This window comes from Anomaloglossus baeobatrachus, chromosome 7 (genome assembly GCF_048569485.1).
Source record: "Anomaloglossus baeobatrachus isolate aAnoBae1 chromosome 7, aAnoBae1.hap1, whole genome shotgun sequence".
NCBI classification, from domain to species: Eukaryota; Metazoa; Chordata; class Amphibia; order Anura; family Aromobatidae; genus Anomaloglossus; species Anomaloglossus baeobatrachus.
In genome coordinates this window covers 296,121,846-296,148,896 of record NC_134359.1, presented here as the reverse complement: position 1 = coordinate 296,148,896, position 27,051 = coordinate 296,121,846, and the positions used below count along the sequence as shown (strand labels likewise).

Here is a 27,051-nt window from a genome sequence, read left to right as displayed (position 1 = left end):
GCAGGTGTTAGTTTTGGGAATGGAAATTTACAGGGTGATTCCATTATTTTTTCCTCATAATTGAGTGATTCCATAATTTTTCCCCCTGTTTGGTCTTGAAAAGTAACCGTTACTGGCTGCACATTATGTTTTCATGATTTTTTTTTTAGTATTTCTTAAAGCCAGAAAGTTGCTATTTGAAATGACTTTAGACTTTAGCCATGACTGTGATCGGCTTTTTTTAAACAAAAGTAAACAACTGAATGAACATCCTCAGAGCCAGGGGAAGCCAAAATGTTTGCCAGGGGTTGTAGTTACATCATTCTTGCAGCAGAGGAGAACAGGGAGCCATTACCCACCCGCCACACTGAGGATCTGCACCGCTCACCACCAAAATGTAGTGAGCGATAATTAAGAAGTTAAGTAAGGTTAGACCCAGAAGTTGTGCTAAGTGCCTTTACCTCGCCATTCCAAACAGTCCCGTACTCGAAATTGACCCTTGTCCGAAACATGGCGCTTGTATTTGACTCTGAATTATCTCCTCCTCCTTCTTCCTCAGCAGGTCATCCTTGCGGTCCAGTTCTTCCTTCTCCAGCTCCTTCTGCCTCTTCATCTCGGCCTTAATCTGATCTGTGGCCTGTTTCAGAAGCTCCCACTGAACATTTCGCTTTTGCTTCTTCTGAATCCCTCGATCGGCCTCTTGGAGACACACATGCAGAAATTTCAGAACTTTAGAGTCAGTGTTTCCACTGCGAGAAGTATTGGTAGTGGTGTAATTATCAAGAAGGAAAATATGCTGGGGGCCCAGGTCTTCTATTAATTTTTGTATTTCGGCAACACTTTGACCGTTGTTTTTTGTGAGAACCACAATGGGAAAAATTCCTCCGAAAAGAAAAAGAGAAATGTTAACTTCAGAGAGTAGTGCTGGATATATTCTATACTAATCACTACTGGAAACATACCATTTATTTAGCATTAAAGTGCTTGATAAGGCTGCTTTCACATTTGAGTTCTTTAAAATCCGACAGGTCTGTCATTCCGACGCGTTCGCCCTTTTTGTGGCATAAACGGACGCAACGGATACGTTATTTCACAGGAATCCGTTAACGGAATCACCATTATCACCACACACGCACCGGCACTACCGTCCCGATGATCACTGCACACACACCGGCACTACCGCCCCCATCATCACCGCACACACACCGGCACTACCTCCCCCATCATCACCACACACACACACCGGCACTCCCGCCCCCATCATCACCACACACACACACACACACACACACCGGCACTACCGCCCCCATCATCACCTGACACACACCAGCACTACCGCCCCCCATCATCACCGCACACACACCGGCACTACCGCCCCCATCATCACCGCACACACACAGGCACTACCGCCCCCATCATCACAACACACACCGGCACTACCGCCCCCATCATCACCGCGCACACACTGGCACTACCGCCCCCATCATCACCGCACACACACACCGGCACTACCGCCCCGATCATCACCGCACACACACCGGCACTACTGCCCCCATCATCACCGCACACACGCCGGCACTACCGCCCCCATCATCACCGCACACACAGGCATTTCCACTTCTGAGAATGCTTTGTTGCTAACAACAGATCCATCGCTCCAAAAAACGTTACATTCTGCGATCTTTACCACCGATGGTCAGTTATTCCATGACTGAAGTGTCGACCGGCGGATGCAACGCAAGCCCATCAGTCGCAATGCGTCATCAATACAAGTCTATGGGAAACAGCACAATCCGTTAACGGATTGTGCTGTTTTCCAAAGCGGCGGATTGCGACTGAAGGGAAATAATGCAAATGTGAAAGCAGCCTAAGTAATGTATGTACACAGTGACTGCACCAGCAGTGAGCACAGCTGTAAAGTATAATACAGGCTGTAACTGGGTCAGTACATTATAAGTAATGTATGTACACAGTGACTGCACCAGCAGTGAGCGCAGCTGTGAAGTATAATACAGGCTGTAACTGGGTCAGTACATTATAAGTAATGTATGTACACAGTGACTGCGCCAGCAGAATAGTGAGTGCTGCTCTGAAGTATAATACAGGAGGTAACTCAGGATCAGTAATGTAATGTATGTACACAGTGACTGCACCAGCAGAATAGTGAGTGCAGCTCTGGAGTATAATACAGGAGGTAACTCAGGATCAGTAATGTAATGTATGTACACAGTGACTGCACTAGCAGAATAGTGAGTGCAGCTCTGGAGTATAATACAGGAGGTAACTCAGGATCAGTAATGTATGTACACAGTGACTGCACCAGCAGAATAGTGAGTGCAGCTCTGGAGTATAATACAGGAGGTAACTCAGGATCAATAATGTAATGTATGTACACAGTGACTGCACCAGCAGAATAGTGAGTGCAGCTCTGGGGTGTAATACAGGATGTAGCTCCACATGGGAAACACCATGAAGAGGCTTTCACGAGACAACGTCATTCCAGTTCTACTCCTACTACACTAACAGTGTGACCATCAAGCACACCTGGACGTCATTGTTCAATGATTACACAGGAGCCACCATCAGCGGATCTTGATGCTTTTTGTGCTTTCAGTGGCAGAATCTTCCTCATACAACCATTATTAATCTCATTGATAGCAGCCAATGCATGCATTTCTGTGTGTGACAATCAATTTACTTTTACAAATGTTGCTTCCATTTTCTCATCATTTGCATCTCATTAACAAGTCTATCCATCCTGTAATTTTCATAATTCCTCTACATTTCCTTCTTCGTGTTGCAGCTTCAATATTGAGAAGTGCAATATCAACAAAATGTAAATAATGGTATTACTCCTACCTTTTTTTTGGCAGAAATTTTTTTTTCATAAAATCTAAATCGAATGAACAAAAGAGCAATCTAAATTCCATCAGTATTTGCTGACCGCATGTTGCATTCATCCATTTTTGGGGTATACCTGTCACTTCCACACAGTTTTTGAAGGAACTCTGCAGGACGTTGTTCCAAACATCTTGGAGAACCGACCCCAGATCTTCTGTGTATGAGGCTTGTGTGGATCCTTCTGCCTCTTGAACCCAGGATGATGTAAGATCAGGGCTCTCTGGGGTGGGATCATCACCTCTATGACTCCCTCATGCTTAGTGACATTGGCTGGATGGTTGGAATCGTCTGACTGAGGGATAAATTTGGAACCAGACACCACTCTGATATTACATGATGGAGAAGTATGTGACTGATTTTCTCAGCGTTAAGGACACCATTAATCCTGATCAATCCCCAACTCCCATCTGCTGAAATGCAGCCCCAAACTTGTTAAGGCTGCTTTACACGTTACAATTTCTCGTGCGATCGCACCCGCCCCCATCGTTTGTGCGGCACGGGCAATTTGTTGCCTGTGTCGCACAAAGTTGATAAACCCCATCCCACGTACTTACCTTCCAAACGACCTCGCTGTGGGCGGCGAACATCCTCTTCTGAAGGAGGAGGGACGTTCGGCGTCACACAGCGGACAGCCAATAGAAGTGGAGGGGCAGAGATGAGCGGGACGTAACATCCCACCCACCTCCTTCCTTCCGCATTGCCGGCGGGACGCAGGTAAGCAGTGTTCCTCGTTCCCGGGGTGTCACACGGAGCGATGTGTGCTGCCTCGGGAGCGACGAACAACCTGCTTCCAGGAAATTGGACAATATTTTGAAAATGAGCGACGTGTCAACAAGCAAAGAGAAGGTGAGTATTTTTGCTCTATCACAGTCGCTCGTAGCCGTCACGCTACGATACGTCAAACGATTCTGGATGTGCGTCACTATCGACGTGACCTCGACGACATATCGTTAGATATATCGTAGCATGTAACGGGCCCTTTAGACCTTCCACCATGCTCCACTGTTCCTGCAGTCTTATCGCGCAGCTGTCAAGTCCTTCAGCACCTGCCGCCATTTTTCAGCACCCAAGTGTTGTGCAGTGTTCAGCAATGCACTTTATGAGTGTCATGGCGGCGTCAGACTCTGTTCACACTGCAGAGTCCGACAAACAGCCTGGGTTCCCTTAGTTGCTCAACCTGTCATGGGTGTAGACTGGGTATGGCTTCACTGCTCTCTAGTATAGCAGTAGTTGATTTCTTCTGGCTTGTGATCATCTGTTGGGAGCTCAGGCTGCTGATTACCATCCTCAGCCTTCATCCTCTAAGGTTCTGGACTGTGAGTGCAGGATATAGCTTCTGCTACCTCGGTTCCTGTGGGTTACCCAGTACTATGGTGATCTACAAGTTGTGGTTCTGCGTGGTGTGAGTTCTGCAGTTGTGCATTTATTTCCTACCCCCTTTGCACTACGCCCCAGTTCACATACTGTCCCTCCTATGTGTTTGTGTGCACGAGTTTTCGTTACCCCTTGTCTGTGCCTATTTCTGGGGTTTTCGTTTCTGGGTTTCAGGCCCGCTCCCTGGGGGAGGCGGGGAGTAGTATCAGGGCTCAGACAGGAGATAGGGTCACGCTGGAGGTTCGAGCCTACCTTCAAGATAAGGGACAGTGCAGGGGCCCCAGTCTTAAGGGTGCTTTACACGCTGCGACATCGCAGCATGTGACAGCTAGGAGCGACGATCAACGATCGCAAAAACATCAAAAATCTTTGATTGTTGACACGTCGCTCCTTTTCATAATATCATTGGTGGTGCATGCCGCTGGTTGTTCGTCGTTCCTGCGGCATCACACATCGCTGTGTGTGACACCGCAGAAACAACGAACATCTCCTTACCTGCCTCCACCGGCAATGAGGAAGGAAGGAGGTGGGTGGCATGTTCCTGCCGCTCATCTCCGCCCCTCCTCTGCTATTTGCCGGCCGCTTAGTGACGCCACTGTGACATCGTTGTGACGCCGAACGCACCTCCCCCTTGAAGGAGGGATTGTTCGGCGGTCACAGCGACGTCGCTGAACAGGTATGTGCGTGTGACGCTGTCGTAGCGATATTGTTCGCTACGTCAGCGATCACCAAATGTCGCACGGACGGGGTCGGGTGCTATCGCGTGCAACATCGCTAGCGATGTCGCAGCGTGTAAAGCACCCTTTAGGGTCAGCATAGGAGCCCCTGTTTCATTGGTACATACCCCATGACATATCCGGCCCACTTACCTATATTTTTTTTCCCTATGGATCCTGTTAGCAGTCTCGCCAAACAAATGCAGATGCTGATATTGCAGGTAGCGGAGCTCGGGGGTGGTGCAACTACTTCTGCACGGAGTTCCGATGCTGGTCAGTTGACATACTATGGAATGACCCTGCTCCTAGGATCCAGTTTCTCCAGGGCGTATGAGCGGGTCAGGAAGGCATTGGTAAATGTACAAGACCCCTCCTCTATGGAGTCTGCTATGGCACTAATTATTTGCATTTACCGCCGATTTCGTCAGAGGGGTCCACAATACTACTACGTCCTGGGAGGGTACAGTGTACAAAACCTTCCTTGGAAACCTCTGTTGCAACCATGCAGCTCGGTGGGATGTCCCAGGTTAAACAAGAGTCTTGTCCTCTGAGAACGTTGGGGCGATGTTTTTTTCTATAACAAAAGGGTGCATTTCAAAAACTTCTAAGCTCAGGGCGATTGGGGGGTTCCTGCCTGGGCTTACGTATCTCCTCCATGATGGTCAGTAAATGTCTGCTACCCGCCAAGGTTAAGGCTGGGGGCCATGAGGTGGCCATTAAGGTGTTTTTTGGACAGTGGTGCTGGTGCCAATATCATTAACGAGCACTTTACCAGCTCTTCTGGGTTCAGGGTAGACGAGTTGCCCACTGTCTGGTGACCTGTGTCTCAGCTGTAGCTCCCAGGATGCCTGAGTGGTTGTCTGATTTCATGGACTTTTTTCTGAGAAACGTTGTCAGGAGTTGCCGCCGCATAGGCCTTACAACTGCGCTATTCAGTTGAGGCCCGGAGCTTGGTTACCCAAGTGAAGTCGTTGCTGTGAACCTTCATCTTAAGGTTTTGGGGGCGCACCAGGATTCAGATTTAGCTAGTCATCCAAGGGTGAAGGGTACTCTGGACCTCCTGTTGAGTCGGTTTTGGTGGCCAAAGATACGTAGAGATGTTGTCTTTTATGTGTCCGTATGTACCATTTGTGCGTGATCTAACCCATCGCACTCCCATTCATCTGGGTGTTTGCTATCGTTACCATTCCTAGCAAACCATGGGCGTATATGTCGATGGATTTCATTACGAATCTGCCCCCCTCTTCTGGTAATATGGTGATTTTAGTGGCGGTTGACAAATGATCCAAAATAAACCATTTTGTTGCTTTGCCTTCTTTGCTTAATGCTAAGACATTAGCCCAGGTATTCATACTGGAGGTTGCCAGGCTCCATGGTGTTCCATCTGATGTTATCTCTTATAAGGGTACACAATTCATCATTAATTTTTGGAAATCATTCTGCTCTCGCTTGGGCATTAAATTGTCACATTTATCTGCTTTCCACCCACAATCCAATGGTCAGACGTAACATATGAATCAAAATCTGGAACAATATTTACGTTGCTTTGTCTCGGACAATCAGGAGGAGTGGTCGGCATTCCTTCCTCTGGCCGAGTTTGCCATTAGCAACCATTGTCATGAGTTCTCCGGTGTATCACCGTTTTTCTGTGTCTATGGTCAACGTCCGAAATTTTGTACATTACGTAAGGGTCACACTTCCACAATACCGGAGGAGGATCCACTAGAATCTGTACTGGCGTCCACATGGAGAAATGTTCAGCGACATTTGCTTACCTTGGGGACTAAATATAAGCATGTGGCTGACTGTGGATGTGTGCCAGGTCCGGACCTGTGTGTTGGCGATTGGATGTGGCTCTCCACTAGGAACATCAAGCTAAAGTTACCATTGCTGAAGTTGGGACTGCATTTGATCGGTCCATTGCAGATTTCGGCCATCATCAATCTGCTGGCCTTTTAGTTGGCGTTACTGGCTGTCTACAAGATCCATAGTGTATTCCATAAATCGCTTTTAAAGAGTTTATTGGGTTTGGTGACCTCTTCTCCCACTCCTTTCATCGCTGCCATCCTGAGAAGCCAGGGTCGACGGTCTCTGAGGGTCCAGAGGCCCCTCATAGAAGAAGAGGTACTGTCGTGCGGTTTTCGGCGTTGCACTCGCTGGGTGTCATGACAACATGCATGTTCACACTGTAGAGTCTGACAAACAGCCTGGGTTCCCTTAATTGCTCAGCCTGTGATGTGTGTCAGCTGGGTCTGGCTTCACCGCTCTCTAGTACAGCAGGAGTTAATTCCTGCTGGCTTGTGATCATCTGCTGGGAGCTCAGGCTGCTGATTACCATCCTCAGCCACCTTCACCCTTTATAAGGTTCTGGTCTCTGGGGCTAGGTCCGGCTATAGCTTCTGCTACCTATGTTTCTGTAGTTATCCAGTTCTTTGGTGATTTCCAAGTTGCAGTTCTGCGTGGTGTGTGAATTCTCCTGTTGTGCATTTATTTCCTACCCCTTTTGCATTACTCTCCAGTTCACATACTGTCCCTCCTTTGTTTTGAAGTGCTGTGTGCACAAGTTTTTCGTTTATCCTTGTCTGTGCCTATTTGTGGGGTTTTCATTTCCGGCCTGCTCCCTGGGTGGGGGGGGGTGGGGGGAGTAGTATCAGGACTCGGACAGGAGACAGGGTTATGCTGGGGGGCTTGAACCTGGCTACTATCAAGCCTACCTTCAAGATAAGGGACAGCACAGGGGCCCCAGTCTTAGGGTCAGCCTAGGAACCCCTGTTCAGTTGGTACATATCTCGTGACACTAAGGTCGTACATTTTCATGCATAGTGGAGTCACTTTGCCTTGTTTAAATGTGGAAGGTAAGGCTTTTTGGCCTCAATGTTCCATGAAGGCCACTTCTGGACAGACTTCTCTGAATAATAGATGGATCCCACTGGTTGCTGTCAGTTCTGAGCTGATGGCACTGCTGGACATCTTCCAATTTCAAAGCAATGTAAGGAAAATGTCTTTCATCTACAGTCCTCAATGCTATCATTTTTGCATGCTTCTTCAAAACAGCTTGAGTAGCTCATCCTGAAACCTCAGTCTGCATTCAGATATTTCCCTGGGAGAGACCTTGTTTATGCAGTATAACGATGTTATGTTTTGTTGCAGTGCTCCATCTTTCCATGGTGTATGACAAGAAATTGTCTTCCACAACCTCACCCTTGTAGTAGAGTTTGGCAGTTCCTCACCCAGTTTTTAGCCCGCTACACAGCTGTTTCTATTTCAGTCAATGACTGTTTCAGCCTACATATGAAAATGATGATAATTATCACCAATATGGTATAGCTCGTTATTCCTACACCTGACTATAATCCTACAATAGAACTGATGCTATTTTGAAGGCCAAAAGTGGTCACCACCAAATATTCACTGTGTATTTTGTTAACTAATCACTGCTGCTGTACCTCTTAAAGTATCTCCGTAATCTGTGCTTATCACAATACAATACCTACCAGTTATTTCAAAGGCGTCCCTTAAGAGAGGGCTAAACTCATCCATTACATTCTTACTGAATAAACGATCCACACTGAAGAAACAAAGAAATTGAAGATGTAAAAATAATGGGCAAAAAATATGGAAAGAATACGTACATAAAAACTGGACATGTGAATGAAATTTTAGTTTTATCAACTAAAGGTAACCACTAACACACATCTGGTAAAATAATTATTTAACAAGTCACTAATTTTCTAAGTGAATATGTTTCTAAAGGTGCAATTGCCATGAATTTCTCACCAGAAGCCTCCTGTATGGTGACACAATTCGTCTGCATTGCTCAGGTGGGATATTGGCCCATTCTTCCACGCAAACACTTCACATCCCGCAGGTCCTGGCTCCTTCTATGGACTCTGAGCTTAGGTTTCTTCCATACATTTTCTATTGGATTCAGCTCCGGTGATCGGCTCGGCCATTCTAGCAGATTTATTTTCTTTCTCTGAAACCAATTAAGAGTTTCCTTGGCTGTGTGTTTGGGATCATTGTCTGTTGAAATGTCCACCTTCGTTTCATCTTCATCATCCTATTAGATGGCAGCAGATTTTTATCAAGAATGTACATTTGTCCATTCATCCTTTCTTCAATCATGTACAGTTTTCAAGAGCCAAATATGTTGAAAAACAGCCCATGACGTTCCCACCGCTACACTTCACTGTTTTTGGGGGGGATTTGCCTTTTGGCCTCCAAACATGGTGTATATTATGGTCTCCAAATATATCAACTTTGGTTTTATCTGACCAGACTATATTCTACCAGTATTTCACAGGCTTGTCAAAATGTTGTTGAGCAAACTTTAAATGCTCTTGAACCTGCTTTTTGTTCAGCGGTGTAGTATTGCATGGTGAGCGTGCATACAGGCCATGGATGTTGAGTGCATTACTTGTATTCTTTGAAATAATTGGACCTGCTGATTGCAGGTCTTTCTGTAGCTCTCCACAGGTGTCCTTGGCTTTTGGATAATTCTTCTGATACTTATTTTCACTCTTCTGTCTGAAATCTTGCAGGTAGCACCTGGTTGTGGCCGGTTGATGGTGAAATAATGTTCTTTTCACTTCTGGATTATGGCCTAACAGTGTTCAATGGAACCTTCAGTAGGTTAGAGAGTCTTCTGTAATCAATGCAATCACTAGGTTTTGCAATGGTCTTAAGACAGCTCACTGGTTTTACCCATCATGAGATGTTTCTTGTGTGGCAGCATGGTAATGAGACACCTTATTATCGGCCATCAGTTCATCCAGCTGATATTATCTTTCACTAAGTGGCTGGATTGCTTTCTAATTACTGATAGATTTCAGCTGGTGTCAGGACTTTTCATGGCTTTTTGCTTCTCTTTCTTCATGTGATCAATACTTTTTCTGTATCATTTCCCATTATTACACATCACTTAATTTTTGAAAATCTATAGTTTGATTTCTCGGTCTTTGTGGATTGGATGGGTTGTTACCAAAATCTGGTGAGAAACTCATGTCAGTAGCACCTTCAGAAATATATTTACTGAGAAAATTGTTGACGTGTTCAATACTTTTTCACCTGCTATATGTACAGTATATCAGTGTGATATCTTCGGTGTTGTCTCATGGAAAAATATAATATATTTACAAAAACATGAGACACTTTTGGGATATACTGTATGTATAGGAGGGGGGGGGGTTATTTGACATTAATTGTTAGGTGTCAGGGTGTCCCTTCTTCAAGGGCTAGATCCCAGGTGCCTTTGGAGTCTGAGGTCTCCCATGGAGACATGGCTGCTGGGACACCTAAGTCCCAAGTAAGCTGTGCAGCACATGCGCAGGTGAGAGATGCTTTGCCTACTAAGCCTAAGAGCACAATCTGCTCTGGTGAGCATGTGCATGACGCGGCAACGTCCCATTGGTGGTTCAGTGTCAGCAGACCTAATAACGTGTCACTACCGGATTAGCCCGAGGGTGACATTGCTGACTGGACATGAGAGTTTGGGGCGGAGCTTAGTTCATTTAGGCTGCTTCCGGTGGTGTTTGGAGGTGGTGGTGTCTGGCTGTCCGCCATTATAGCACCCAGTGCTCCTATCTATAGGTGGTTGCCTCTGTTCCATGGCCTGGTTCCGGTGAGAGGGAGACTCCACACTTAGAACAGGTTACTTAGGTAGGTGCCATGCATACCGCGACCTGGTTTCTGTAAGAGGGATACTCCACATCTTAGACAGGTCACCTAGGCAACTAATTTCGGAAACGGTCTGTGTAAGCACACCCTGCTCAAGGGTTATATGGACTGTGTGCACACACCTTTACTTTAGAAGTCGTTCATTATCATAGCCTCTGTGAAGAAAACAAAGGTTATAGCGACTTTATTTTATTTGCATACTCTCTGTAACATTATCAGGGATTATTTCTATGCTACCTACTCTCCTGTGTGAAGTAAGGGTACCGTCTCACTAAACGACGTACTAGCTATTCCGACCACGATATGACCTGGTCAGGATCGCTGGTGCGTCGCTACATGGTCGCTGGTGAGCTGTCAATCAGGCTGATCTCACCAGCCACCAGCGACTCCTGTAACGATGCTGCGCTTGATAACCAGGGTAAATAATGGGTAACTAAGCAAAGCGCTTTGCTTAGTTACCCGATATTTACCCTGGTTACCAGCGTACGCTGCTTACACAGAGTCGGTGCTCGTTGGCTCTCCCGCCGTCAAACACACCGATGCGTGCTGCCCTGTGGGAGACCAACGAGCAAAAAATGAACCAGAACAGTGTGTAACGATCAGCGATTTCACAGCAGGGGCCAGGTCACTGCTTAGTGTCACACACAGCGAGATCGCTGATGAGGTCACTGCTGCGTCACAAAACCTGTGACTCAGCAGCGATCTTCCTAGCGATCTCGCTGTGTGTGAAGTACTCCTAACAAAGGTTGCGGTAAGATCTCTCTGCTATCATTTTAGTTGCAGAGTCTGTCTTGCTCCGTGGGCTACTTAGCTGAAGCTTACCATCACTGCAGCGGGTTACAATTGCACATTATTATTTTATTGCAATTCGTCAACCCTTAACAATTACGGTAATACTTTCTATTTTTTCATTTTTTTTCTTTTTTTCATAATACATGGCTGATGAGACGTTATACCTGCGGACGAGCACTGGCACGATGAAATCCACAGAGCGATGGTTGCATCTCTCGTCCAGCTGATTTAAAGTTCTTTCACTTTCAAACTCCCAATCCACCCTGGACATAGACCGCAGATTACCTATGTGTAGAGAATAAGACAGTGCAGGTCAGGAGGAGGAGGAAGAATATTTGAACAGTACCGTGTAACGTGAACAGTGCCAGATTTTAGCTGAGGTTGCATCCCTCACTATGCAAATCATTCCCGTGTCCAGAAAATAAAATACTATTGAATGTTGAGAGCTCATAGATGAAGGGTCACAATGCAAGACCTTGATGCATTCACCACGATGGTGGAGCCCTACAAAGAGGGTTTATTTCAGCAGGACCTGCCAAATTCTAAAATAGAAAACTATAAAAACAATCCAAACCATGTACATTAGCTGCAAATCTGCCGTGTAATTCACTTTGACCCATTGTATGTGGATTTGTGGAGTGCTTATATCCATAAAAGTCATAAAAAAAACAAAAACAATGGACAAATGCATTTTCACGATTTCACTACGGTTGTTTTTCTCCCCTATTTTTTCAATACATAAAATGGTAAAATACACAGTAACATTTAAAACTATAATATCTCACAAAAAAACAATCCCTTACATAGAAGGACAAATAAAATCTGTATGGTTCTTGGCAGTAGGGGAGGAAAAAACGAAAACACAAATAAAAATTGGCTGGGTCGGAAAGGGGTTAAAAACTCTAGAATGTTTCAAAAACCAAAAGAATGCAAATCAGAACATTGCACGCCCTCAAAAATCATATCTAATAAAAGCATCAACTCGCCAAATAAAAAAAAAAAATATGGGTAAATGGTGACAACCAAAAACGCACCTTGTGGCCTAAAAACGCACCAAAAAATGTATGCTTTTTTGGTGTGTTTTTCTGTGTGGTTTTTGGTGCCTTTTTCGTGTATTCAATGGGTGGAAAGGCTAAAAAAATAAAGGTGTAAACAGACCAAAAATTGACATGCTTCTTTTTTCTACACCAAAAACTGGAAGGAAAAAAGAAGCTGCGTGTGCACAGCATTTTCTCATTTTTCAGCACTTTATATGAAAAAGTAGAATACTTTAGTCATGCTTTTTTTCTTCATGCTTTTTTTCCGCTTTTCATTCCTCGACACCTTGTTTCCCAATTTCTTGTCTACTTACGTAACTGCGCAGAAACCTCCAACCTCGCGTCTTTCGTCACGTTTTTTAGGCCCCGGTTGTCGACAATGTAGACCATGTCGGTCAGCTTGTATTCTTCTCTTGTTGTGGTGAAGGATTCTGCGGATGTTCCTGATCCAGCCTCATTACTAAACGGCAGATTATGGACCACGCACAGACAGGAGTTGATGAGAGAAGATTTTCCATCTCCCTCCAAACCAAACAGTTGCAGACAAACTCTGGTGAAGCCGTGTCCTTGAAGGTTTCGGGATGACCCGGGCTTGTAGGAGGACAGAGCTTCTCGCATTGTATCAGTATCTTCAGAGTCAGCTACAGGTGACTGCATGGCTCGCTGTATACAATTATAAAAAAAATAATCTTGATAGCAGGCATAAAAGGTTAAATTCCAACAATAGTACACTGTGGCATGTAAAAGTTTGGGCACGCCTGGTCAAAATTACTGTTATTGTGAACAGTTAAGCAAGTTAAAAATGAAATGATCCCTTAAAAGGCATAAAGTTAAAGATGACACATTTACTTTATATTTTAGGTTATATATACACATATATTTATCCTCTTTTACATTTTAAAAAGTACAGAAAGGAAAATGGGATGCTGTAAAAGTTTAGGCACCCTTGGAGATTTCTGTGCTCCGATAACTTTGACCAAGGTTTCAGACCTTAATTAGCCTGTTAGGGTTACGGCTTGTGCACTATCATCGTTACGAAAGGACAGGTAATACATTTCACAGCTTTATAGAAATGTATCCTCCTCTATCCTTGTGCCAAAAAAAACAGCAGCCAACGGTTCTTCCAAGCAGCTGCCTAGCACTCTGAAAATGGAAATGGTGGGGGCCCCACAAAGCGAAAGGCGGCTATATAAGAAGATAAGAAAGTGTTTTTAAGTTACCCTTTCCTCAGATGGAATATAATTAAGAAATGGGAATTATTCGTAACAATGGAGGTCAAGATTAGATCTGCAAGACCAGGAAAAATGTCTGTGAGAATTGCTCGTAGGATTGCTAGATTGGCAAATCAGAGCACCTGCCTGACTGCAAAAGACAATCAGGAAGATTTTTGCAGACTCTGGAGTTGTGGTACGTTGTTCTACTGTTCAGTGACCACTCACAAATATGGCCTTTAGGCTATGTGCGCACGTTGCGTTCTATTCCGCAGCTGCATGTGCGTTTCAGAACGTAGCCGAAAAGCTGCAGAACTCCTGCTGAATTCACATTTTTGACAGTGCGGTCCAACTCTGCTCTGCAGCATCCCCATAGACTTTCAGTGCCGAGTGGGACCGCACTATCAAACATGAAAACACTGACCGACATCCCCGCACACACCCCGACATTACAGCCGACATCCCCGCACACACCCCGATATTACCGCCGACATCCCCGCACACACCCCGACATTACCGCCAACATCCCCGCACACACCCCGACATTACTGCCGTATCCCCGCACACGTCCCGACATTACCGCCGACATCCCCGCACACACCCAGATATTACCGCCGACATCCCCGCACACACCCCGACATTACCGCCGACATCCCCGCACACACCCCGACATTACCGCCGACATCCCCGCACACACCCCGACATTACTGCCGTATCCCCACACACACCCCGACATTACTGCCGTATCCCCGCACACACCCCGACATTACCGCCGATATCCCCACACACCCCCCGACATTACCGCCGTATCCCCGCACACACCCCGACATTACCACTGACGTCCCCGCACACACCCCGACATTACCGCCGACATCCCCGCACACACCCCGACATTACTGCCGTATCCCCGCACACACCCCGACATTACTGCCGTATCCCCGCACACACCCCGACATTACTGCCGTATCCCCGCACACACCCCAACATTACCACTGACGTCCCCGCACACACCCGGACATTACCGCCGACATTCCCGCACACACCCCGACATTACCGCCGACATCCCCGCACACACCCCGACATTACTGCCGTATCCCCGCACACACCCCGACATTACTGCCGTATCCCCGCACACACCCCGACATTACCGCCGACATCCCCACACACACCCCGACATTACCGCCGTCCGTATCCCTGCACACACCCCGACATTACCACTGACGTCCCTGCACACACCCCGACATTACCGCCGACATCCCCGCACACATCCCGACATTACTGCTGACATCCCCGCACACATCCTGACATTACCGCCGACATCCCCGCACACACCCCGACATTACCGCCGACATCCCTGCACACACCCAGACATTACCGCTGACATTCTCGCACACATTCCGACACTACAGCCCTCATCATCCCCGCACACACCCTGACATTACCTCAGTGACGTCCCCGCTGACAGCGCGATTCACTTCAGTTGCTGCGTGGAGCTCACAGGAGCGGCGGTGTTCTACTGCCGCTCCTGTCAGCTTCATATAGCAGAGCTGGAAGCGACGCAGGACCGCCGTGGATTACGTCGGACCTAGAGAGGTTTTCGGGGCTTAATAAAGTGGTGAACGAGGGTGTTTTTTTTGTCTTTTATTCCAAATAAAGGATTTTTTCGGGTGTATGTGTTTATTTACTTTCACTTACAGGTTAATTATGGAAGTTCTCGGGGAGACGCCTGTCATGATTAACCTAGGACTTAGTGGCAGCTATGGGCTGCCATTAACTCCTTATTACCCCGATTTCCACCGCACCAGGACAATTCGGGATGAGCCAGGTAAAGTCCCGGGACTGTGGCATCTAAAGGATGCAGCATTTCCGGGTGGCTGCTGGCTGATATTGTTAGGCTGGGAGGCTCCCCATAACGTGGCGCTCCCCATCATGAGAATACCAGCCTTCAGCCGTGTGGCTTTATCTTGGCTGGTATCAAAATTGGGGGGTACCGCAAGCCGTTTCTTTTTAATGGTTTATTTATTTTACTGCACGATATAGACCCGCCCACCTGCGGCTGTGATTGGTTGCAGTGAGACACCTGTCACTCAGCGTGGGGGCGTGTGACTGCAACCAATCATAGGCGCCGGTGGGCGGGGAAAGCAGGGAATACCAGATTGAATAATGAGCGGCAGGCATTTTCAAAAGAGGAAAAGCCGCCGGAGCAGTGTGAACGCCGTGCAGCGCCGCGCCGGTGATCGGGGATCGGTGAGTATGAGAGAGGGGGAGAGACTGACCGACGGACAGAGAGACCGACAGAGCGACCAACTGACAGAGAAAGAGACCGACCGACAGACAGAGGGAGATTCACAGACAGAGATTGACCGACATTGACAGAGAGAGACTGAAAAGACTTGCGTTTAAAGCATTCGGAACAAAACAAAAATGCAGTCCAAGTGCATTTTGGTTGCGTTGTGACCCACATCATTGATTTCAATGTGTGGAGAACGCAGCTACAACGCAGAAAAGAAGGGACATGCTGCTTTTTTTTCCGCAGCGATTTTGGGCATCCAAAACGATGCGTTTACAAACGCAGCGGCATGTGCATTGATTTTTCGGCTTTCTCATACACTTTGCTGGAGAAGCTGAATGCATGCAGTAACGCTGCAGTTCAAAACGCAGCGTTTCCGTGGAAAAAAACGCAACGTGCGCACATAGCCTTATACAAGAGTCATCAGAAGAAAACCCCTCCTACGTCCTCACCATAAAATTCACCGTCAGAAGTCTGAAAAAGAAAATCTAAACAAGCTAAAGGCATTGTGGAAACAAATCCTGTGGACTAATGAGGTTCATATAGAACTCCAGCCACAATGACCAAAGGTTTGTATGGAGAAAAAAAGGCACAGAATTTCAGGAAAAGAACATATTGACAACCATTACGCATGGGGGCGGATCAATGCAAACTTAACACCATCTGAAAAAAAGCTGAAGTTGAATAGAGGATGGCTTCTAAAAATAGATAGAGATCCTAAACACTTCAAAATCTACAATAGACGACCTCACAAGCTGAAGGTTTTACAATGGCCTCACAGTCCCCTGATCTGAACATAATTGAAAATCTGTGGCTAGATCTCAAAAGAGCAGAGCATGCAAGACGAGCCAGGAATCTCACAGAACTGGAAGCCGAGCCAGGAATCTCACAGAACTGGAAGACGTCTCCAAGGCAGAATGGATGAAAATCTCTCAAACAAGAATTCAAAGACTCTTAACTGCTACAAAAAGTGTTTACAAGCTGTGATACTTGCCAAAGGGGGTGCTACTAGGTACTAACCATGCAGGGTCTCCAAAATTTGGCATTGGCCCATTTTTCTTCTTCGTTCATTTTAAAATATAAAAGTTGAAAATAAATTAATATTTTATACAAAGGAAATGTGTCATGTTTAACTTTGGCAATTTATGTCCAGTTGCTGCACTCACTATTCTGCTGGTGCAGTCACTGTGTACATACATTACATTACTGATCCTGAGTTACCTCCTGTATTATACCCCAGAGCTGCACTCACTATTCTGCTGGTGCAGTCACTGTGTACATACATTACTGATCCTGAGTTACCTCCTGTATTATACTCCAGAGCTGCACTCACTATTCTGCTGATGCAGTCACTGTGTACATACATTACTGATCCTGAGTTACCTCCTGTATTATACTCCAGAGCTGCACTCACTATTCTGCTGGTGCAGTCACTGTGTACATTACATTACTGATCCTGAGTTACCTCCTGTATTATACTCCAGAGCTGCACTCACTATTCTGCTGGTGCAGTCACTGTGTACATACATTACATCACTGATCCTGAGTTACCTCCTGTATTATCCTCCAGAGCTGCACTCACTATTCTGCTGGTGCAGTCACTGTGTACATACATTACATTACTGATCCTGTACGGACCCTGAGTTACCTCCTGTATTACACTCCAGAGCTGCACTCACTATTCTGCTGGTGCAGTCACTGTGTATATACACATTACATTACTGATCCTGAGTTACCTCCTGTATTATCCTCCAGAGCTGCACTCACTGTTCTGCTGGTGCAGTCACTGTGTACATACATTACATCACTGATCCTGAGTTACCTCCTGTATTATCCTCCAGAGCTGCACTCACTATTCTGCTGGTGCAGTCACTGTGTACATAAATTACTGATCCTGAGTTACCTCCTGTATTATACTCCAGAGCTGCACTCACTATTCTGCTGGTGCAGTCACTGGCACTGTGATCCTTCCTATCACATCCATGTTATTCCTGATTTTCATGTTATGCACACGTTACATGCGGTGACTCTGCTCAGATTTTCACGTCTGTTTCAGAAATTACATAACGCAAGCGCTTAGGAAAAACAACATTGTAAGTTTAAAAAAAAGAAAAAGAAAAAGTTAATCTTTGCTTCCAGCATTACCAGTGAGAGAAGGAAGGCTACTCACCAGGGAGAGAATACGATGGCGATCCTCTACAATGTGGATCTCACAGAATCTGGCAATGTCTTCCGTGTTCTTACGTAGATACGGCCCATGGGTGGAGGCTCCACGTCACATTCACTGTTTAGGGTTTATAAGGCTTAAAGGGAACCTGTCACTGTACGTGCAGTGCAATCTGTGGACACGACACAGCGCAGGAGGCGCACAGCAGATTTATACTGTACATTTTTGTTGGTAAAATTTCAGCAAAATAAATTGTGTAAGTTCTCTCCTTATAAAGATGAGATTTGCCTGTAATTGACATCAGAAGTGACCACATCTATGAGAGACAAAATGAGAAAACAAATCCAGAAAATCACCGCGTCTGATTTGGCAAGATTATTTTTAAACTATGGTGGAAAATAAGTATTTGGTCAATCACAAAAGTTCATCTCAATATTTTGTTATAAATCGGAACCTCGGATTACGAGTAACCCGGTGTGTGAGCATTTCGCTATACGAGCAAAGCTTGCTGAAAGTTTGTAACACAGTGTGCGAGCAATGCTTTGCTATATGAGCAAATACCGCAAACAATTCTGGTCCCGTACCTTCACCGCGCTCTGACCCGCTCTGGCTGCTTTATGTGGTCCGCAGGCACGTGGATTCGGTAACAATCGCAGCCAGTGCAGGGGCTGCTGCTGTCTGCTTCATGTCAGCCGGCGCTGAGCTCTCTGCACACCTCCCAAAGGCAGCATGATGGCCAATCAGAGGCAAGCGGCTCATGTGTATTACGTCAGCGCGCTGGCCAATCAGAGGCAAGCGGCTCATGTGCATGATGTCAGCGCACCGGCCAATCAGAGGCAAGCGGCTCATGTGTAGGACGTCAGCGCACCGGCCAATCAGAGGCAAGCAGCTCATGTGTATGATGTCAGCGCGCCGGCCAATCAGAGGCAAGCAGCTCATGTGTATGATGTCAGCGCGCCGCCCAATCAGAGGCAAGCAGCTCATGTGTATGATGTCTGCTGCTGAAGCACTGACAGCGGCAGCCCCTGCATCCGGCGTGATCGTTACCGGGTCCACATGCCTGTGGACTGCAAGAACCAGGGAAGAGGCCGCCAAGGAATGGAGGATAGGTGAGAAATGGGTGTGTGTGTGTGTGTGTAATGGCACAATAGGGGACCAAGATGGGGCATTGCTACAAATTGTGGAACAAATTGTCTGAATTTCAATTATTTCCTATGGGAAAATTTGCTTTGCTATTCAAGTAACTTGGATTACGAGCACACTCCCAGAACGAATTATGCTCATAATCCAAGGTTCCACTGTATATCCTTTGTTGGCAATGATAGAGGTGAAACGTTTTCTGTAACTCTTCACAAGGTTGGCACTCACTGTTGGTTGCATGTTGGCCCATTCCTCCTTGCTGATCTCCTCTAGAGCAGTGATGTTTTGGGCCTGTCGCTGGGCAACACGGACTTTCAACTCCCTCCAAGTTTTCTATGGGGTTGAGATCTGGAGACTGGCTAGGCAACTCCAGGACCTTCATATACTTCTTATGAAGCCACTCCTTCGTTGCCCTAGCGGTGTGTGAGATCATTATCATGCTAAAAGACCCAGCCATGTTTCATCTTCAATGCCCTTGCTGATCGAAGGAGGTTTGCAGCCAAAATCTCACAATACATGGCACCATTCATTCTTCATGTACACGGATCAGTCGTCCTGGTCCCTTTGCAGAGAAACAGCCCCAAAGCATGATGTTGCCACCCCCATGTTTCACATTAGGTATGGTGTTCTTTGGATGCAACTCAGCATTGTCTTTTCCTAACATGATAAGTTGTGTTTCTACCAAACAGTTCTACTTTGGTTTCATCAGACCATATGACCTTCTCCCAATACTCTTCTGGATAATCCAAATGCTCTCTAGAAATATTCAGACGGGCCCGGATAGGTACTGGCTTAATCAGAGGAACATGTCTGGCACTGCAGGATATGAGTCCTTGACGGCGTAGTGTGTTACTGATGGTAGCCTTTGTTATGAGGGTCCCTGCTCTATGCAGGTCTTTCACTAGATCCCCCCGTGTGGTTCTGGGATTTTTGCTCACCGTTCTGGTGATAATTTTGACGCCACAGGGTGAGATCTTGCGTGGAGCGCCAGATCGAGGGAGATTAGCATTGGTCTTGTATGTCTTCCATTTTCCTATAATTGCTCCCACAGTTTATTTCATCACACCAAGCTGCTTGCCTATCGCAAAATCAGTCTTCCCAGCATGGTGCTGAGCTACAGTTTTGTTTCTGGTGTCCTTCAACAGCTCTTTGGTCTTCACCATAGTGGAGTTTGGAGTGTGACAGTTTGATGTTGAGGACAGGTGTCTTTTATACCGATAACAAGTTCAAACAGCAGGTGCCATTACTACAGGTAATGAGTGGAGGACAGGGGAGCCTCTTAAAGAAGTTACAGGTCAAAAATCGTACATATTTTTAGGTAACTAAATACTTATTTTCCACCATAATTTGCAAAAAAAATCTTGCCAAAGCAGACACGGTGATTTTCTGGATTTGTTTTCTCATTTTGGCTCTCATAGTTGTGGTCACCTATGATGTCAATTACAGGCAAATCTCATCTTTAAAAAAAGGTGAATGTCACGGGGTCCTGCTCCCATATCACACAAGCAACAGAGCGAGAGATGCCGGTACAATTCGAAGAGCATTTATTCCAAGCAAATCAAAACGGTCCATAAGATAATCCACAAAATAGAGGGTAAAATTAGTCCAGTAACACAAATATAGTCCGTTAAGCGATAACTAAATGTCCAGGTCTCCCTGAGAAGCCACAGCTTCCCTCAGAGGTTCAATCTTCTTCCTTCTCTCTTCAAGTTCCCAACAGACTGCCTGAATCTCCCAGGTAAGCAAAGCGTTTACAGTTGGCTGGACTCTAGGCCCACCTTCCCCTACACCCAGGGACGGAAGCTCCTCAAGAGCCTATAACCTTGCACTATAGTGGGTGATTACTTACAAACAAACAATAGAAATGTACACAGAAGCAGTTCAAATAATGGACAGTGAACCAGGCTAAAAATAGGAATCTGTACAGCAAGATACACCTCCCCCATATCCCCACCATCACAGGAGAGAACTTGCACAATTGGTGGCTGACTAAGTACTTTTTTCCCCACTGTAGATCACTGTGTAATGATTATATAATATATAAAAATACAATAAGTATGGAAAGTATTCAGACCCCTTTCACGTTTTCACTCTGTTTCATTGCAGCCATTTGGTAAATTCAAAAAAAGTTTATTTTTTTCTCATTAATATACACTGCACCCCATTTTGACAGAAAAAAAAACAAATGTAGAAATGTTTGCAGATTTTTTAAAGCACAAAAACTGAAATCACAGGTATTCAGACCCTTGCTCAGTATTGAGTAGAAGCACCTTTTGAGCTAGTACAGCCATGAGCTTTCTAGGGAATGATGCAACAAGTTTTTCACACCTGGATTTGGGGATCCTCTGCCATTCGTCGTTGCAGATCCTCTCCGGTTCCGTCAGGTTGGATGGAGAACTTTGGTGGACAGCCATTTTCAGGTTTCTACAGAGGTGCTCAATTGGGTTTAGGTCAGGGCTCTGGCTGGGTCGGTCAACAATGGTCACAGAGTTGTTCTGAAGCCACTCCTTTGTTATTTTAGCTGTGTGCTTTGGGTCATTGTCTTGTTGGAAGGTGAACCTTCGGCCAAGTCTGAGGTCCAGAGTACTCTGGAAGGGGTTTTCTTCCAGGATATCTCTGCACTTGGCCGCATTCATTTTTCTTTCAGTTGCCACCAGTCGTCCTGTCCCTGCCCCCATACCATGATGCTGCTACCACCATGTCTTCCTGATGGGATTGTGTTGGACAGGTGATGAGCAGTGCCTGGTTTTCTCCACACATAGAATTATCACCAAAAAGTTCTAAGTGGTATCTTCATCTTATCAGACCAAACAATTTTATTTCTCATCGTCTGGGAGTCCTTGTGTTTTTTGCAAACTATGTTAGCTTTCATATGTCTTGCACTGAGGAGAGGCTTCCATTGGGCCACTGTGCTATAAAGGCCCAACTGGTGGAGGCTGCAGTGATAATGGACTTTGTGGAAGTTTCTCCCATCTCCCTACTGCATCTCTGGAGCTCAGCCGCAGCGATCTTGGTTTGTTTGTTTTTTACCTCTCTCACCAAGGCTCTTCTCCCACGATTGCTCAGTTTGGCTGGACAGCCAGGTCTAGGAAGAGTTCTGTTGGTCCCAAACTTCTTCCATTTAAGAATTATGGAGGCCTCTGTGCTCTTAGGAACCTTGAGTACTGCAGACATTATTTTGTAACCTTGGCCAGATTTATGCCTTGCCACAATTCTGTCTCTGAGCTCCTTGGGAAGTTCCTTTGACCTCATGATCCTCATTTGGTGTGACATGCAGTGTGAGCTGTGAGGTCTTATATAGACAGGTGTGCACCTTTCCAAATCCCGTCCTATCAGTTTAATTACACACAGCTGGACTCCAATGAAGGAGCAGAACCATCTCAAGGAGGATCACAAGGAAATGGACAGCAGGGGACTTACATATGAATGTCTGAGCAAAGGGGCTGAATACTTATGACCATGTGATATTTCAGTTTAAAAATTTTTCAAAAAGTTCTACATTTCTGTCAAGATGGGGCGCAGAGTGTACATTAATGCGAAAAATAATGATTTTAGAATTTACCAAATGGCTGCAATGAGACAAAGTGAAAAATTTAAAGGGGTCTGAATACTTTCCGTACCACCGTACATCCCTCTATGTGTAATGACTATATAATATATAGGAATAGATCCCTCTGTGTGTAATGACTACAGTATATAATATGAGTTTCACTTTTTGTATGAATTACTGAAATAAATTAACTTTTTGATGATCTTTAATTTATGGACATGTATGTGAGGTTTGGGTGTGGAGCTGGTGTTTTTATTGATATTCTGGGCTTTATGAGACCTTTTTATCTTTTTTCAATTGCACTCTTTTTGCTGCAACTGAAACTTCCCCAATCTTGTCAGTTGTAACAGAGTATAAAAAGGGCTATATACAGTGGATGTTCGATACTCCTGTGCCATCCGCCTCAGCTCGGGCACCAGTGGATCCACCATTGCTGCGGAAATCGCTGTAGCTGTAAGTTCAATGATTGTCTCATAGGAGCGCGTGCTTTATAGATGAACCTCTATGCAACATCCCATAGTCACAATGACGATAACTGTGCTGTAAGGACATTGCACCATTAGCTCTACTGCATATTAAAAAAAAAAAAAAAAAAAAAACACACAAGTAGTAAACATTACAGATCTCTATGCGATGACAGCAAGCAGAGATAACGATAGATTTGATAATAGCAGATTTATTGTTAAAGCCACAAAATACATATATGCAATGAGTAACCCCTTAATAACCAGATCAGACAGGGTCATTATAGCTGTAATAATCCATGATTGCTATGATTGATGTGGCCGCCATGGAGCAAGACAAGCTGAGCTCCACATGGGGCAGATGCCAGCCGTGTAAAATAGCCGACATCTGCCTCAGTGTTTAATAAAATGTAATCCCCTACTTGTTTTTCCCCAAGCAACAAAAAAAAAAAGTTTTCGCCAGGTCCATAAAAGTGATCTATTAAACTATGAAAGTTTCTGTATAATAATCATAAAGAAAAACAAAACTAAAACACCAAAGTTACAGGGCTGTTATCTTAACGCCCCCACAAAAAAAACCCCAAAAAACATTAAAAAGGCAATGAAAGTAAAAAAAATTAGTGTCCACGAATTTTAAAAATTAAAGAAAAAAAAAAAAAAAAGTAAAAGTTTGCCCTACAAAAAAAATAATAAAAAAAAATCATGGGGTGGGAAAGGGTTAAACATTCTGTTTCCCCATGACACAGGCTGCTGTTATGGCGAGCCTGGCTGCGGTAATCACAGGGTTACTAACTGGTGTAGACACTTCAAGGCCCAGTTGTGGCGCAGGTGCGGGTAGTTACATCATTTTAACAGCAGAGGAGAACAGGGAGCCATTATCCACCCGCCACACTGAGGCTCTGCATCGCTCACCACCAAAATTTAGAGCACTCATTAAGGGGTTAAATAAGGTGAGACCCAGAAGTTTTGCGAAGTGCCTTTAACTAAATACGAGTCCCCCACTCGTACTTGTCCCTAGTCTGACATTTAGGAGTTGTATTTGGCTCTGAAGACTGGCGACTTCTCCCTCTTTAGAACTTATTTCCTTCTTCTTCCGCAGCAGGTCTTCCTTGCGGTCCAGTTCTTCCTTCTCCAGCTCCTTCTGCCTCTTCATCTCGGCCTTAATCTGATCTGTGGCCTGTTTCAGAAGCTCCCACTGAACGTTTCGCTTTTGCTTCCTCTGAATCCCTCGATCGGCCTCTTGGAGACACACCTGCAGAAATTTCAGAACTTTACAGTCGGTGTCCGCACTGCGAGAAGCATTGGTAGTGGTGTAATTATCAAGATGGAAGATTTGTTGGGGACCCAGGTCTTCTATTAATTTTTTGATTTCGGCAGTATTTCGACCTCTGTGTTTCGTGAGAACAACAATAGGAAAAATTCCTCAAAAAAAAAAAAAAAAAGGGATAAGTCAACTTTATATAGCAGTGCTGGATATATTATATACAAATCACTACTCAGCATACAATTTATTTAGCGCTAAAATGTTGGATAAGTAATGTATGTACACAGTGACTGCATCAGCAGAATAGTGAGTGCAGCTCAGGATTATAATACAGGAGGTAACTCAGGATCAGTAATGTATGTACACAGTGACTGCACCAGCAGAATAGTGAGTGCAGCTCTGGAGTATAATACAGGAGGTAACTCAGGATCAGTAATGTAATGTATGTACACAGTGACTGCACCAGCAGAATAGTGAGTGCAGCTCTGGAGTATAATACAGGAGGAAACTCAGGATCAGTAATGTATGTACACAGTGACTGCACCAGCAGAATAGTGAGTGCAGCTCTGGAGTATAATACAGGAGGTAACTCAGGATCAGTAATGTAATGTATGTACACAGTGACTGCACCAGCAGAATAGTGAGTGCAGCTCAGGATTATAATACAGGAGGTAACTCAGGATCAGTAATGTAATGTATGTACACCGTGACTGCACCAGCAGAATAGTGAGTGCAGCTCTGGAGTATAATACAGGAGGTAACTCCGGATCAGTAATGTAATGTATGTATACAGTGACTGCACCAGCAGAATAGTGAGTGCAGCTCAGGATTATAATACAGGAGGTAACTCCGGATCAGTAATGTAATGTATGTACACAGTGACTGCACCAGCAGAATAGTGAGTGCAGCTCTGGAGTATAATACAGGAGGTAACTCCGGATCAGTAATGTAATGTATGTACACAGTGACTGCACCAGCAGAATAGCGAGTGCAGCTCTGGAGTATAATACAGGAGGTAACGCAGGATCAGTAATGTAATGTATGTACACAGTGACTGCACCAGCAGAATAGTGAGTGCAGCTCAGGATTATAATACAGGAGGTAACTCAGGATCAGTAATGTAATGTATGTACACAGTGACTGCACCAGCAGAATAGTGAGTGCAGCTCTGGAGTATAATACAGGAGGTAACTCCGGATCAGTAATGTAATGTATGTATACAGTGACTGCACCAGCAGAATAGTGAGTGCAGCTCAGGATTATAATACAGGAGGTAACTCCGGATCAGTAATGTAATGTATGTACACAGTGACTGCACCAGCAGAATAGCGAGTGCAGCTCTGGAGTATAATACAGGAGGTAACTCCGGATCAGTAATGTAATGTATGTACACAGTGACTGTACCAGCAGAATAGTGAGTGCAGCTCTGGAGTATAATACAGGAGGTAACACAGGATCAGTAATGTAATGTAATGTATGTATGTATACAGTGACTGCACCAGCAGAATAGTGAGTGCAGCTCTGGAGTATAATACAGGAGGTAACTCAGGATCAGTAATGTAAATGTATATACAGTGACTGCACCAGCAGAATAGTGAGTGCAGCTCAGGATTATAATACAGGAGGTAACTCAGGATCAGTAATGCAATGTATGTACACAGTGACTGCACCAGCAGAATAGTGAGTGCAGCTCTGGAGTATAATACAGGAGGTAACTCCGGATCAGTAATGTAATGTAATGTATTTATACAGTGACTGCACCAGCAGAATAGTGAGTGCAGCTCTGGAGTATAATACAGGAGGTAACTCCACGTGGGTAACGCTATGAAGAGGCTTCACGAGGCAACATCACACCAGTTCTACTTCCACTACACTAATAACTGAACTGCGTGACCATCGAGCAAATCTAGAGCGTTATTGGTTATTACAAAAGCTGCAAGCAATGGACCTTGATTTTTGGGCTTTCAGTGGCAGAATCTAAATCAGACACAGTTAATCTCATTGTTCACAGTTAAGGCATGCATTTCTGTGTGTGGCAATCAGTTTCAATATTGAATAAATCAAGATTATTAGCATTTTATGGGAAAAAGTATTACTCCTTTTTCAGCATAAAATTTTCATAAAATGTAAAGTGAATGATAAATCTAAGTATTTGCTGACCGCATGTCGCAGTCGTCCGTTTTTGGGGTACACCTGTCACTTCTCAGTTTTTGAAGGAATTCTGCAGGAGGTACTTTCAAACATCTTGGAGAACCGACCCCAGATCTTCTGTGTATGAGGCTTGCGTGGATCCTTCTGCCTCTTAATCCGTGGATGATGTGAGATCAGGGCTCTCTGGGGTGGGATTATTACCTACATGACTCCTCATGCTTAGTGACATTGGCTGGATGGTTGGGGGTCGTTGTCTCTGCAGAATAAATTTGAGCCAGACGCCTCCCTGATGGTAGTACATGATGGCGAAGTATCTGTCTGGATTACTCAGCATTGAGG

At 45.2% G+C, this 27,051-nt stretch overlaps 1 protein-coding gene across 1 annotated transcript; it reads right to left on the bottom strand.

Annotated features, from left to right (window-relative positions):
- Window positions 1–225: 225 nt before the first annotated feature.
- On the bottom strand, window positions 226–18,211 carry LOC142246474 (uncharacterized). Its single transcript, XM_075319534.1, has 5 exons — window positions 18,147–18,211; window positions 12,790–13,138; window positions 11,603–11,723; window positions 8,465–8,538; window positions 226–861 (listed from the first exon to the last, which is right to left on the bottom strand). Exons 2-5 carry the CDS (start codon window positions 13,130–13,132, stop codon window positions 437–439), a joined length of 963 nt encoding a protein of 320 aa, XP_075175649.1. The 5' UTR covers window positions 13,133–13,138; window positions 18,147–18,211; the 3' UTR covers window positions 226–436.
- Window positions 18,212–27,051: the final 8,840 nt, after the last annotated feature.

What these genes read in the sequence shown, in the direction of transcription:
- LOC142246474 (XM_075319534.1), bottom strand. Translation starts at nt 13,132, where the DNA reads ATGCAGTCACCTGTAGCTGACTCTGAAGATACTGATACAATGCGAGAA. An exon ending in GGAGGTTTCTGCGCAGTTAC is followed by an intron (nt 11,724 to 12,789) that starts GTAAGTAGACAA and finishes CTCTACACATAG; the next exon opens with GTAATCTGCGGTCTATGTCC. An exon ending in GTGCCAGTGCTCGTCCGCAG is followed by an intron (nt 8,539 to 11,602) that starts GTATAACGTCTC and finishes TTGTTTCTTCAG; the next exon opens with TGTGGATCGTTTATTCAGTA.